Source organism: Biomphalaria glabrata, chromosome 7 (genome assembly GCF_947242115.1).
Source record: "Biomphalaria glabrata chromosome 7, xgBioGlab47.1, whole genome shotgun sequence".
Lineage (NCBI taxonomy): Eukaryota > Metazoa > Mollusca > Gastropoda > Planorbidae > Biomphalaria > Biomphalaria glabrata.
The window spans coordinates 21,762,684-21,777,292 of record NC_074717.1 but is presented as its reverse complement, the minus strand read 5'-3'; the positions used below and the strand labels follow the sequence as shown (position 1 = coordinate 21,777,292).

The window sequence follows — 14,609 nt, the reverse complement described above, 5'->3', positions numbered from 1 at the left end:
TATTACATTGCGTTCTAGAGTTTTGATATGCTATAGAGGTCGTGTTTTGTTCCTGTACTAACTAGAAAAGACTTGAAGATGTACACGCGCTGCGGCGGGGGAGAGGGAAGGATCGGACGCACGGGCAGGACTTGTTAAGATGATCAAAACTTGATAACTTATCGGAGTGTGCAGTCTAGAAGGCGGAGAGAGGTTTGCATAGTCAACAAATCAAATATAAAAATACTATTTGAATAAAAAGCGTATAGTATTATTATTGGGTGAAATGGCATCAATTATTTTGAATCTATCATGAAATTAATTTTTAATAGATCTTGAATCTAAACTAATAATTATATATTTGTGCGACTGGAACTATTTTTATTGATTTTTTTTTTGTTTAGCGCAGCTTGCGTGCTTATAGTATGGACGGGGGCAGGATGGGGTGTATCTAAGAGAGGTTTTCGTGCAGTTTTTTCTAAAGATTTTTTTTTTAAAGTTGATTGAGTCTGAATTCGAACTCGGGTCACCATGATGGAAGCCGACGTGTTGAGATATTCAAGTAGCCTACTTATAGAAATAGAAGGTTTTATAGTCTTTACAAATCCATAGTTTAATTTTTTTTTGTGAACGACCTCAACTCAAGGCTTATCTTCCTTCAGCCTAGTACATTTTTTATAAAAACAAAATTAATTAGTTACGACTAATTAACTAACTAATTGGTTAATTTCTTTTAGTGATTCATGCTTTCTTATCGACAATGAATAATTATATGCAAAATTTTAACTTCATCCAACAATGGGAAGTTGAAAAAAAAACGTGTAAAATATTTACCCTGACAGACAGACAGACAGACCGAGTGAGTTGTTATGGCACGATTAGGAATTATGTGTTTCGGAACTAGGGGAAGTTTTGACTTAGAGACTATGACGTGTCTAGTAAAAACAAGACTGGGTTTTAGGGAGTGATAGCGACATATCAGCAATGTTAACAGACTACTTTCCTGATGGCTTGGAGATAAGGGAGCTTGTTCTGAACGTAGAGAGTTAGCTGACGTTCGACGGTCCCCTTCGTTACTATTAAACTTCTTGGTCGACATTCAGTATCAGCGTCGACTAACTTAGATTGATTGTTCGGCCTTTCGCCGGTGTTAATGGATTTGGTGTTGCCTCCGATTGGTTTCTCTACACGATTGGACACCGCGTGAGCGCCTAAACGTTGATACAAGCTTTGTAAGACAACAGGCTTATTACTAGTAGGCCTACTTTGTCTTCCTTTTTTCTCATTGCAATATAATACAATATACCATCGGCGTAGCCAGGATTTTTTTCGGGGGGGGGGGGGGTTCTATATATATATATAGCCTATATATAGTGTAGCAGTGCTTTTTTTTTTTCTAAAAAACAATAGGTGCCGGTACTCAGTGATGGGATAGCCTAACTTTTAACTACCAGTTCGCACCTCGATGCAAGCTAAATCACAACTGCAAAGATACTAAATGTCTAAAACAATTTTATTTTATAATGAACCAACTTCAGTTGTTTTATTATTACTTTATTAAGCAGTTACCTTCACAAAATAAAAAGCACTTTATATAGATGCTCGTGATTGCCTCGCTTTCATTTCCACTATAATATCTATTCAAAAGCTGTCCTGGGGACAGAATAGACGCCTGAAAGTCATCATTCCTTGTGTATTAGGTCACCACGCTCCTATGAAAGCCTAGTTGGCCCCTAGAAAACAGTCTCTATGCTCTTGTTATGACGGACTTGTTGTCTGCTTGTGTGGTATGCGCTCCAGACTTTCTTCACGATAGTCCCAGGTTCTATCTCTACCCGCCCCCATCCCTGCAGTACGTTTGGGCTAGGACATTAGAATCTTCATTTCTGAAGAGCCGTCTGAAAATAGTGCACTGGAGACTGCACCGCACATATCTAGCTGGTTGAAGCCCCCGCTACTTATAACCTAAGACTAAACTTTGTGTGACCTTCCTTTGAGTTCGAAAACGAACCAAAAGCAAAGCAAACATTATGTTGTCACTTCTGCTACTAAAGCCGATCCCAGAATTTCAGCAGAAAAAAAGTTTATTGAGGAAAAGGGTGAAATAAAAGAAAGGAATTTGAAAGTCCCAGGAGCCTTGAATTACCTTGCGGCTTGGCCTAAACCATCGTCCAATAAACCTATTATGATTCTGACGATGTATAGATCCCGCTGTTTACTGTAATGCATTATTTGTTACTTAGCACTTAACTGCCTTAACTTGGCGCTAACCCCTGCTTTCAGTAACTGACTCATGTGTGTAGTCAGTCTTATTCCATTACCGGTACTGAAATAAAGAACACAGCTAAATGCACTAAACACGAAATGTAGGCCTACTAATTAGAACACAGCTAAATACACTAAACACGAAATGTAGGCCTACTAATTAGAACACAGCTAAATGCACTAAACACGAAATGTAGGCCTACTAATCTTATTGAGTCAAAAGCAAAGACTCAAACATACATGTTCGCTTTTATTTCAAAGGGGGATAAGTGAGTTAATTACAAAAAAAAAAAAAAAAAAAAAAGTTTACCTCCAACTAATGGCAATGTTATGGGTAGGCCGATTTGACCGATTGCTCCGAATTGAGCCCCACGCCTGGCAGTGGCCTTGCAATTTACATTTAACATATTACTATCAGTCATGGCTTTGGTCACATGCTTTTTAACATGTAGGACTTGAAGGGTTAACATATTTAGTGAAACATAGGCCTACGTTCGACGTAACTTCAAATAACGCATTGGCGCCAATTGCATTAGAGTTGCTTCTTATATATGTTTTATGATAAATGTTGATATAATGATCTATTTAATAATTAATATTAAAAGTTATTGTTAAAAAAAAAGGGGGGGGGGGGGTTTGCAAGCATCCATTTAATTGGGCCCTTCGATTCGTTATTCGTTAGGCCGGCACTGTGTGTGGGTATGGTATAAACATAGACTTATATATACTAGATATAATATATAAGTCTATGGGTATAAATGTGCCTATACGAGGTAGTTCTCAAGAAGATATATTTAAAAACTTAAGTACTTCAAAACAGGAATCTCGTGAAAGGCAGAAAGATGAAAGAATTCAAAAGTGAAGAGCGTAAAACTTCTTCGATCGGACAAAAAAAACAACAACATATTGTGAAGTGTTTTACACCAAGTAGCCTACATTTTTCATATAGCTTTAAAAAGAATATTCTCAATATTATTAAAATTTATATCGTCCATCGTAGTTCCATGATGACCACTTTTGTCATCCAGGGGGCTGAGGGCTTTGCACTGGGGTTTTGTGCCTCCTCGTGTGGCTGGTGAGACCTATGTGAGCCCGGAATGTTCGGCTGCACACTGGGCAGGTTATTCCAGCTGGAGCTAGTGTCATTGGCTTTGCTATTTTTTTTCTCTGACGCTTTTTTTCTGCCAGCGCTGTTCTCTTGACTTCTGCAGTTTGTGCGCCAGTTTTCTCAGCTCGACGCCATGATGCTCTATCATGTGCTTCCATCTCCCAGGTGGCAGTGTCAATGCTGAAGGCATTCAGAGAAGTTTCAGTTGAAGGAGATTGTCTATCACCTGTATCTAGTCTGGTGACCGTCCTTCTCCATTCCTCCGTTGTTTGCCTTGGGCAGAATCTCCCTCAGTGGCAGGTCCGTCTACTCCTTTATGTTGTCTTCCCATCGCTTTCTCTGTCTGCCTCTTCTTCTTTTTCCTGGTACTGTTCCCTGTAGGATAGTCTTTGCGAGCCCTGAGAACCTTCTAATATGGTCTTAAAATTTTTATTTGCGTTTTTTTGACAGTAGTTTGTGGGAGTCCAATCGCTATACTAAAATAATCCTGTCTCTAATCTCTTCGTTTGTGATGCGGTGTTTGTAGGGAATTTTCTGTAGCATTCATTGCTAGGATTCTCCTCTCTAGTTCTGCAGTCAGCCTCCAAGATTTACAATGATATAAGAATGTGGCTTGTGTATATTTGTATCATAAAAATAACGACCAACAGCTAGCAATTTATTTTGTACATTATTTTTTGTTTACAGCACAAATACCAGCTGAATATTGACGGTACTGTAGCTGCCTACAGGTTCCCTTATCTCTTGGCTGGGGACTCTGTTGTTTTCAAGCAGGACTCGGACTATTACGAACATTTTTACAGGGAGCTGACGCCTTACGTTCACTACATCCCCATCAAGCATGACCTCAGTGACGTCATCGAGAAGATCAAGTGGGCCAGGGAAAATGATGAGGAGGTGAGTGGACCACACCAAGCTACACGCTATGACTAGTTGACACTTTTATGACCTTTGGTCCACGCTAAATTTAAACTATGAAATACTGCGTTTTTTTTTAGTGTAAATTTAGACAAATTGGCTGAGGAGTTAAGCACATGATTTCCTAAGGGGTTTCAGGTTCAAATCCTGATGAAGTCCACCCATCCCTAATGAGCACCTGACATGCATTGGTGTAGTTAGTCATTGTGCTGGCGAAGTCTACCGGCACATAAAGTTGTTCAGACGTCTGTCCCTTGAGATGCAATGTGCTCAAGTTGTTGTTCCAACATAGAATGCAACACACGTGTGAAGTGCGAGCCTAGGCCCAATCTATGCGCAGCGAACGATAGAAGGTATAAAGACCCAACAGAATGTCCATAGTTTCCGTCATGCTACGTTTATTAGTAAAATAACTTGTGTAAACCCTGCACCTTCATATACCCCGCACGGGGGGCGGCGGCGGGCGCATGTATAACCCGCGGGTTATATTCGACAAAAAAAACAACAACAAAAAAAAACAACACTAGTCTAAAAGCCAAACACTATATTCTTATCATTATGAAAATGGTAGCATTTCTGGGCCCATTATAGTAACTGGATGATATGATTCTGAGCATCAACCACATAGTTTTTTTTTTTTTAGTTCTGTTTGGGGTAGTAGCTTGTGTTTTGTTACAATAGTCCTGTTGAGATATTTTTGTTCAAGTGGGTGTAAAATAGAATCCTAAGAACAACTGAATGTGTTTGTATAAAGCATAGATTACAATGATACAAACTACATAATCCAAACTTGTCATTCTCTGTTTTAACTTGACAGGTTCATCAAATAGCCAAAAATGGTCAACACTATGCTCGAGCACACTTAACTCCTGCTGACATATTGTGTTATCATGTCAGGGTCTTTCAGGTAAAAAAAAAATGTACAAATATTTTATTCACATTCTGATATTAAGGCAAAGTGTTCTTAGTAAGACAGCAGTGCACAAACTATTTCAGACTGGGGAACAAATTTCTGACTGCTAAAACTAGTCAGTCCAATGGTGCCAAATCTGTGTGGTTTCATTGTTCCCTGTGGGGAGAGCTTTAAAGGGCCAGATAGAATTGCATTAAGGGCCAGATATGTCCCGCAGTTTGGGCATTTCTGTATTAGCATAACTGTGTGTAATAGCAGGTCCTTTAAATTTCTTTTCACAATTTAAAATAAACTTTATTGTTTAATAGAGCAAACAATCACTATATCTGGGGTCTATACCAAATTTTCAAATGAAAAAAGTAGTCTATTTGATATTTAGCACAAAAAACAGACTTCTGAAAATGTTTCATTTCAGCACTATGCCAGTTTAATAAAGAAAGGAACAAAGGGTATCAAAGAGTTTGATCTAGTCAATAACCCCGATGATAGAGACAAGTGCAACTGTCCAAAGAAAAAGGTAAACATTTCAAATTAAGACTTTCCACAATAGAAACAAAGGTGTGTGTGCATAATGTTAGGATAAGTTGTTGTTGCTACAAATCATGTGATGCTGTACATAACTGTTTTAATGTCAAAAGAGTTGAGCCAAAACTCTAGGCACTTATGCCAGATTGAACAAAGCACTCTGTCTGAGAGGTCCAAGCTAATGTCCCTATAGAACACAGCTATTTCCAAGAAGTCGAACATTCCAAGCACATTTTCTCAAGCACACCAGGAACCCTGCCATTTTCCTATTCTTTACCATGTTAACTGTGCAGGACTTATCATTAAAGAAAGAGTCCCTTGAGGAATAGCCCCTGGATTTTGACTAGGTCATTGAGGCTCTCAACTCCACACAATGTGTAGATAGAAGGCTCTTAACTCCACACAATGTGTAGATAGAATGCTCTCATACTCCACACAATGTGTAGATAGAATGCTCTCAACTCCACATTATGTGTAGATAGAATGCTCTTAACTCCACACAATGTGTAGATAGAATGCTCTCATACTCCACACAATGTGTAGATAGAAAGAATGCTCTTAACTCCACATTATGTGTAGATAGAATGCTCTTAACTGCACACAATGTGTAGATAGAATGCTCTCATACTCCACACAATGTGTAGATAAAAAGAATGCTCTTAACTCCACATTATGTGTAGATAGAATGCTCTTAACTGCACACAATGTGTAGATAGAATGCTCTCATACTCCACACAATGTGTAGATAAAAAGAATGCTCTTAACTCCACATTATGTGTAGATAGAATGCTCTTAACTCCACACAATGTGTAGATAGAATGCTCTTATACTCCACACAATGTGTAGATAGAAAGAATGCTCTTAACTCCACATTATGTGTAGATAGAATGCTCTTAACTGCACACAATGTGAAGATAGAATGCTCTCAACTCCACACAATGTGTAGATAAAAAGAATGCTCTTAACTCCACATTATGTGTAGATAGAATGCTCTTAACTCCACACAATGTGTAGATAGAATGCTCTTATACTCCACACAATGTGTAGATAGAAAGAATGCTCTTAACTCCACATTATGTGTAGATAGAATGCTCTTAACTGCACACAATGTGTAGATAGAATGCTCTCAACTCCACACAATGTGTAGATAGAATGCTCTCAACTCCACACAATGTGTAGATAGAATGCTCTCAACTCCACACAATGTGTAGATAGAATACTCTCCCACAAGACTCTTGCCTTACTATCCCTCAAGCGATTGTTTCCACCCAAGTGCCACATTGAGGCAGGGTAGCAGAACATAACCAAGCAATTCTGATGCTTTCATAAAACCAAGCTATGTTATTACCTATCATGAAATACTTGTCATAGGTCATTATAAAACCAAGCTTGGTTATTAATTATGATGAAGTAGTTTTGTCAAAGGTTATTATAAAACCAAGCTGTTTCGTAGCTTTTATAAAACTAAGCTACCTATCATGAAGTAGTTTTGTCAAAGGTCAATAACTAAATACATACATTCTGAAGTGAGCTTTTTTGAGTTCCAAGAGAATATACATTGTATTATTATCATTGTAAGCACAGCACAAAAAGAAATATTTTTTAAGTCAAAATGTGATCTATAAAAAAGTTTTAGTTACTACCAGAAAGAATAGTGTGAATAGCATATATAGAGAGTATAGAGTTACACTATGTTTAATCAGTGTCAAACTGTTTAAGTTACATTGTTAATAACCTTTATTTGTATGAACTAATTCAATCATTTTTTGCCAACAGGTAACAAAACATACAGAACTCTGAAGTGAAAGACATCTTTAGATTTATTTTGTTATTTGTACACATAATAATTATTTATATAAGGTGATCACTGTTATTGTTGAACAATGGTGATGCTTTGTGGGATGGCTTTTGTGTTTATTTTTATGCAAACATTTATGGTGCTTTGTCAGTAACTATTAGAACTAGTTTTCATATTATGTTCTATACACATTCCTTGTGATATATAAATTAGAGCCTAGGCTTTCTCTGGCAGAGAATGTTATACTTTATAACTAGTAACTAACAGTCTACTACTGGAATACCTTTTTCTAGAAATGTTAAAATACTTTTGTGAAAATTAGAAAGATCCTACAATTCTTGTTACTGATATTTGGAAGAACTCCCCCCCCCCCCCCCCGAATGTTTTCTCACATTGAATAAAAGACTTTTTTATTTTTATAATCTACAAAAGAAATAATTAAAACACTGGTTTATTTGACTATTTTATTATTTATTACTAGTAGGCCCTAATTGTCAATTAAAAATTATTTTTGTCTAAACTTACTTTGTAAAAAAAAAAATGTCATGCTTTATAAAAAAAAAGCCAAAATGTTTATTTGTTATACCATGACATGAGTATTATCTTTTCTTAGTTTATACAAGCTAATTATTTACAAATTATGCAATTCTTGTTATTATATTAACATTACAGTGTGTCTGTTACTGCCTCCATAATGAATCATTTAAAGACATAAATCATGAGGTCAATATAAACTGAGACAAGTGAAAATTAATAATAAAGGATGACTTTCCAATTAAAGACTTTTAGAATGACCAGTATATACATACATACATTACTTTAAATGAAAGCAGTGTGTATCTGTATAAATGTATGTATGTAATTATTTTGTTGATCTGGTATGTACAATCTCTATTTACAATTTTAATATAGATATAAGTTTAACAAAATATTCAAATGAAATAATGTTCATTTCAATCTATTTTTCCCATTAATTCATTGCATTACAATTTATTGTTACATTCATGGAGTTCGAAGAGTTTTGTGAGCCTTAACAATTCATACTGCTCTTTTTTCTGTCTCTAAAGTACACGATTATTTTTAAATCGTCTTTTTATATTTCTTTCCATGACACTGAACCCATTTCTATTTCTATTATTGGTGGGTTGGGTTCAGTGATATAACTTTCAAATTAAGTGCACTTTAAAAAAATTTTTTCATTTGTATTCCTTATCTAAAAATATTAATAAATGCATGATCTGTGATGTTTGAATACAGCCTACAAGAGAGAAGTTGAAATGCCTGTACCAAGTTAATGCATATCAAAATTATTTTTGCCAAATGTAATTGTTGCATGCCAAAAATACTAATGAATTTCTAGTCCATTTTTAAATACTTTTTTAATGAAATAAAATATTTTAAGATTATAATGAATTTCTTGTTTTTCATTCATTCAATGTAAAGATTTTAAAAATATAGCTTTTCAATCAGATAATGTAGGATTGAATTGTGCTGGGGCTTTTAGTAAACTAAGTTACTAAAAATAAATATTTTCTTTTAGAGATGAATTTATAACAACCAATGTTCAGAAATAACTCAACACTTTATGTCAATAACCACATTTGTTTTTAATACAAAATAATGTCTAGCTCAGAAAGAGCAACACATGTAAACAGCAGTGGAGCTCTTGTCCAGAAGATTATAATCTACTCAGAAAAAAAATCAACATATTTTGCTTTGGCTGACCAAAAGTAAACTTGATACTCTTCATAAACAAAGTCCACCATTTTATAGAGCTCCAACAGTAGTGCATGATTGACTGAGGCGTCTATAAACAATGCTCAAATACAATATAATTACAAACCAGATAAATATCTTACAAACTCAGTCAGAACATCCAACTGCTGTAACAAATTATCAATAAGTTATCAGTTCCATTTCATAATTACAGTCTAGAACATATGGATACTATCATTCAACCTTTAAACAGCATGTCTCCTATCAGGTATATGGTTTAAAATAATTGCCAATATTGATGTGTGTTTTTTTTTTGTAAGAGCAACTTATTTTCATACATTTAAAGACCAACTAAAAATACTTCCATAAAATATTTGCATTTGTTAAAATGTATTTAAAAATAACAGGGAGAGTAATTGGAACAGTTACTATGCATTGTCTGTCTTGTCAGGTCTACCCCACCCACCCACTCCCTTTCAAACTATACTTTTGATCCCTTCCTAAGTTTGACTATGATCACTTTTTGTAGGTTGGTGGCTTGAATGCCAGTTTTCTAGTTTTCAGTACCGACCACTTGTGGCGCTTCATGTAGTAGGTGACACCCAAGAGGAATGAGCAGATGATCATGGCCTAGGACATAACAAAAAGTTAACATTAATAGGTCATGGTGCACCAATTAGAGAGTTCAGAAAGTAACATATACAAACAGATCAGGTAAGGAAGGAGCAAACAGCAGGTATGGCTGTAAAGGTAAAGTAAAGTTCCCCTTTCAGACCTTTTGGTCTATAGGGCAGATGATGTAAAGGTCACCTGTTTCTGTGGCCTACGGTTAATGAGGGTGTCATGTGGCCAGCACAACGACCAACCGCCTTCACTTTTCCCCAACTAATGTCAGGTACCCATTAGAGCTGGGTGGATTCAGAGGCGCCCAAAGATCCCGAAATAAAAATCCCAGTCTTCACCAGGATTCGAACCCGGCACCCCGGTACGAAAGCCAAGCGCTTTACCGCTCAGCCATCGCGCCTCATGTATGCCTGTGGTGGGGAGAAAAAACAAACTATAATGAATGAATGATGAACATAATACAAGTGTATGTTGTCACAATTTAAGTTACTTCCCTTGGCAAGGGAGCTAATATTGTGTTTTACTTCATTTGTTATAGTGTAAAATAAATGAAGTTTGATATTTGAGTGATTATCTGGCTCAGTTATGATATAACTAGAAAAAAGGACATTTTAAATTAAGGGTGGAAGGTGAATTAGTCTGTCACAATTTTCTTCCTTATATTTTCAATCAAACACTATCAAATACAAAAGCATTTGACTCTTTGAGCCATGCATAACTTCCCACATCACTGCAAGACTAGAGGCAGAGAACTCAAGAGTATCCTTCATATTTCCAAACTGTACCACAACTAACTATGAAAGAGCAGTCACTACAGCCCCCACCCCCCCACGAGGAACAGTGTGGTATTCTTTAAACAGGATTTAGATCATGACAAAAGAGATTACAAAGTATAAAAATAGCACTGCTCACCCTCAATCCATAAAGCTTTCTTGTATCATGTTCAGGCTCGGCAGCCCATCTAAGGAAGGTCACCACATCTTTGGCAAGTTGACTCTGAGTGGCTGGAGTGCCTACAGATAAAAAAAAAATATCCTCAATAATAAAGATTAAAATGAATTAATTTTTACGTAAAAATTTTTTTTTTTAAAGTTTTTTCTTTTTACATTTTTCTAACACTGAAATGCACATAAAGCAACCACTGGATCAAATTATTTATACATGTGGGATGTTGGTGATTTTAAGATGTAAGATAAAATTTAGTTATGCTTTCTTTGATTGTCGTCTAAGACATATTGTGGGACATCAGAGATACAACTAAACTAAAACTGTCCCATTCTGAAAAGATAATACAAAACTATGGTGCAAAACAATTTAATTAGTAAAGTTTGACTTTGAGACCATAAGAAAAGCTCACCATCATCATACTCAATGATTTCATTGTAAAGTGCCTCGGCCATGCCAATAGCTCCTCCTGGGAAGTAAGGGTTATAATGCTGTCCTTCCATCAGTTTAACACCAGCAGGAGGCTCAGCATAGCCAGTCAATAGTGAAAATATGTAGTCCTGTAATAGTTTGCAATTAAGCATAAGACATACATATACAAGAATATTGTCTGAGGTGAAACGATTAATTATTTTTTTTTAATTAGAACTACTAGTATTCGATTCACAGATACCTTTGATATTTATGTGTAGTTGTGAATTTGGCACTAAAACCAGTCATTGTACAATCTCTACAAATATTTTTTCTCATAGCAAAATTTTGTGTTAAATTAAAACTACAAAGAAATGTATTTCTGTGCTTAACATAGACCTACTTGTGAGTCTTTCAAATGACAGCTTTTACTTTTTGAGATAACTAACAAAGATACTTAGATACTCATAGCATTACATAACAGAGATCTCAATGTAAAATCTATTTCACATAAATCTAATTCTTAGTATCTAATAGCACTAGTTCATAGCCTAGTCTAGTTACAATATTTTCCTTAAGAATGAATTTCAATAATTCAATAATTTTTTTTTGTGGTAAAACTGTATCCCTTTCTTAGAGAAATGCATGCAACAAACAAGCAGATTGTTTTGACAAGATGATCATTTGTAATTAAATGAATAGAATGAGTGGATATGGACATGCCACACCACGAGGCAATGTACAAAAACTTTAACATGCGATTCATTTTGCACTATAAAAAAAAATAATTAAAAAAATATGGCTATCAAAGTAATTGTATTTTTGTCATAAGTAAGCCATTTTGATGTAGTGCAACAAATGAGCATTTTTCATGTGATATAGTTTGACAATTTTGAAAAATGTGGATTGTTTGAGTTGTCTCCATCCATACATTGTTCTCAACCCACCTCTTGTCCGTGTCTAGCTGGCACAATGTAGGTCAAGTCGGGAGGATAGGCGCCATTGTTTGCTGCCCTAGCCTGCTCTTCATTTTTGTATGGACTTGGGAAATGATCTGATAGCTTTCCTGGTCTTTCATACATGTCTCCATTTTCATTGGGGCCATCTTCAATAGTAGCCTGAGGAAAAAAAAGGGGGGGGGAAAGTTTCCTTTGATAAAAATTCTTATTTTTAAAACCTGAAACAATTCATACCATTGTTGTTGTTTTTTTACTGAAATATAAAATAATTGCTCTTTCAATGTATGTACTATATTTTCTAAAGAAAGCTTGATGACATTAATAGGATAATTAACTGTTGCATTCACAGAATGACAGTAACTGTATTTACACTATATAAAAATGAACAACAACAAAAATTGTTATTACCTCTTCAGCCTCTGCTTTAGCTTCTTCTTCAGTCATAATCACATTAACAAGATTTCTATAACAGAGATATTGCATACTGTGGCAAGCAGCACAGACTTGTTTATACACTTGATAACCTCGACGTATGCTTAAAAAAAATAAAATATTTAAGCAATGTATAAATATTGTTACCATCTTCTCTTCCAGGCCTTCGTAACCACTCCTCAACACAGCACATCTAATATAAGAACTTGACAACAAGAGTTTCAAATAACAATGTGGTGGTTTAATCACAAATACAACAACAGCCAAGACAACACAATTGGCTACACTAACTTCAAATGCTTTCTAGCACTTAAAAGAACTGCCTACTAAACACTACAAGTCTCTCTCTCTCTCTACTCTTGGACTTGAACAGCTACATTTTCGAGGACTCACATTCTACTGCATCGTCCTTACTGCCTAGTTGTCCTGAACTGTCTTTTCTTACACACTGTCTCTCGTCCATGAAGCCTTTTAATCACATGACCATAACACTGGTAATATTTGTGTGTACTAGTAGTACTGTTCCTTGTCCATTGACAGCCGTTGACTTGTGTGATTTGCCTGAGTCACATGTGTCAGTAGGTCACACACACATTAACCCTATCAGTCCGTCACTGGAGTTAAAACAATAACAACAAACTAAGACAAGAGAAGATTAAATTACAACAAAAGAAACAAACCTCCCATGATCGAGAGCCTGCAGAAGCCCCTTATGATTCCACGGATAGTGGGGAGGGTGAAGCACAAGGTCACTAGCGAATGCGGGCTGGGCCAAGGCTGTGGCTACCACAGCACCTCCACCTAAAGCTAGTGATCCAAATATCCATGCCTGAAAACAGTAAGTTTATTAACTGTTATGAGATGCCATGATTAAAATTAGTTGCTATATATAGTATATATATATGAGTTGGATCTTTAATCTAAGAAAAAGTTTAGGAAATACATTTCATTCACAAAAGCCTTAATAATGACTATACCTGTAATCCAGAATTACCAGCTAGACCTATGTTTCCCAATCTAATCACACTACAACACTAATGTATTATAATTAATACATATATTATGATATATATATAATATATATATATATATATATATATATATATATATATATATATATATATATATATATATATATATATACTGCATCTAATTCCCAGAATCTTGGAATATAAGCAATTAGACAACATTTTAAATTTGTCATATTATGAACAATAAGATGCATACCAATACCAAGTATTTATAACAAACACAACAATGACTACTTACCACCCTCTTTTTAGTCTTGCTGCTGAAGCTAATGAAAGTTGCCTGACAAAAAAACAAAGTTCATAATTTCAACACAATTATGACAAATAATTTTTTTAAAGTACTTTTTAATATTTTTATGCTTTCAAAATAATGATCTGTTTAAAATAAAAAGTGTACAAACAATGCAGTGAATGTAACTTGCATATCTAACACAGTATCATTTCAATCTTATCTTGGCATGAAATATAAAAAAAGCCAATTAGTCTAGTCAAGTCCAAGTCTAGTCTAGTGCAATAATAAATTTCGTTCATCACACTCAGACTCAGATGTAGTCTAGATGTTATTAAACTAAACAAAAACCGACTTAAAATGGATCTCTTAAAACTCCCTAGATCTATCATCTCGATAAAACTAGTGAAATAACACTGATTTCTGATTGATTAACAACTAAAAATATGAAACGTTTCAAGGGCACAACTATAAATCGAGGTTACAATGGTATAAATATATTGGATTAATTATAACACTCTTGTAACTTTAAAAAGAAATGCAAATTAATGAATTATCAAAGCATGCTTGCTCTCTTAATTACCTGCTGATTCAAAAGAGTTGGCTTAGCTCTGAGTAGCCCTTGTTTAGTTGCGCGACCAACGAAGGCAGCCATTTTGTTTACTACCTCAATCCAAGAGGTACGTCAAAAAAAGATTTATCTTTTTGTAAAGAGAGTTATGCCGCATGCCAAGAATGAGGTTAAAAAAAATGTTT

The 14,609-nt window shown here is 35.3% G+C and overlaps 2 protein-coding genes across 2 annotated transcripts in view; one reads left to right on the top strand and one right to left on the bottom strand.

The window, feature by feature from the left end:
• The window catches only part of LOC106079042 (protein O-glucosyltransferase 2-like), a 48,524-nt gene extending 39,609 nt beyond the window's left edge, over window positions 1-8,915 (top strand). Inside the window, exons 7-10 of the mRNA XM_056036594.1 lie at window positions 4,040-4,249; window positions 5,088-5,177; window positions 5,599-5,700; window positions 7,485-8,915. Coding sequence (XP_055892569.1) covers window positions 4,040-4,249; window positions 5,088-5,177; window positions 5,599-5,700; window positions 7,485-7,508 — 426 coding nt within the window. The 3' untranslated portion in view covers window positions 7,509-8,915. The remainder of the gene's footprint in view (window positions 1-4,039; window positions 4,250-5,087; window positions 5,178-5,598; window positions 5,701-7,484) is intronic.
• Window positions 8,916-9,088: 173 nt separating this feature from the next.
• On the bottom strand, window positions 9,089-14,592 carry LOC106079047 (cytochrome c1, heme protein, mitochondrial-like). Its single transcript, XM_013240150.2, has 8 exons — window positions 14,437-14,592; window positions 13,863-13,904; window positions 13,274-13,422; window positions 12,570-12,696; window positions 12,150-12,320; window positions 11,204-11,351; window positions 10,759-10,859; window positions 9,089-9,852 (listed from the first exon to the last, which is right to left on the bottom strand). The coding sequence occupies exons 1-8, from the start codon at window positions 14,506-14,508 to the stop codon at window positions 9,739-9,741; spliced, it is 924 nt and encodes a 307-aa protein (XP_013095604.1). The 5' UTR covers window positions 14,509-14,592; the 3' UTR covers window positions 9,089-9,738.
• Window positions 14,593-14,609: the final 17 nt, after the last annotated feature.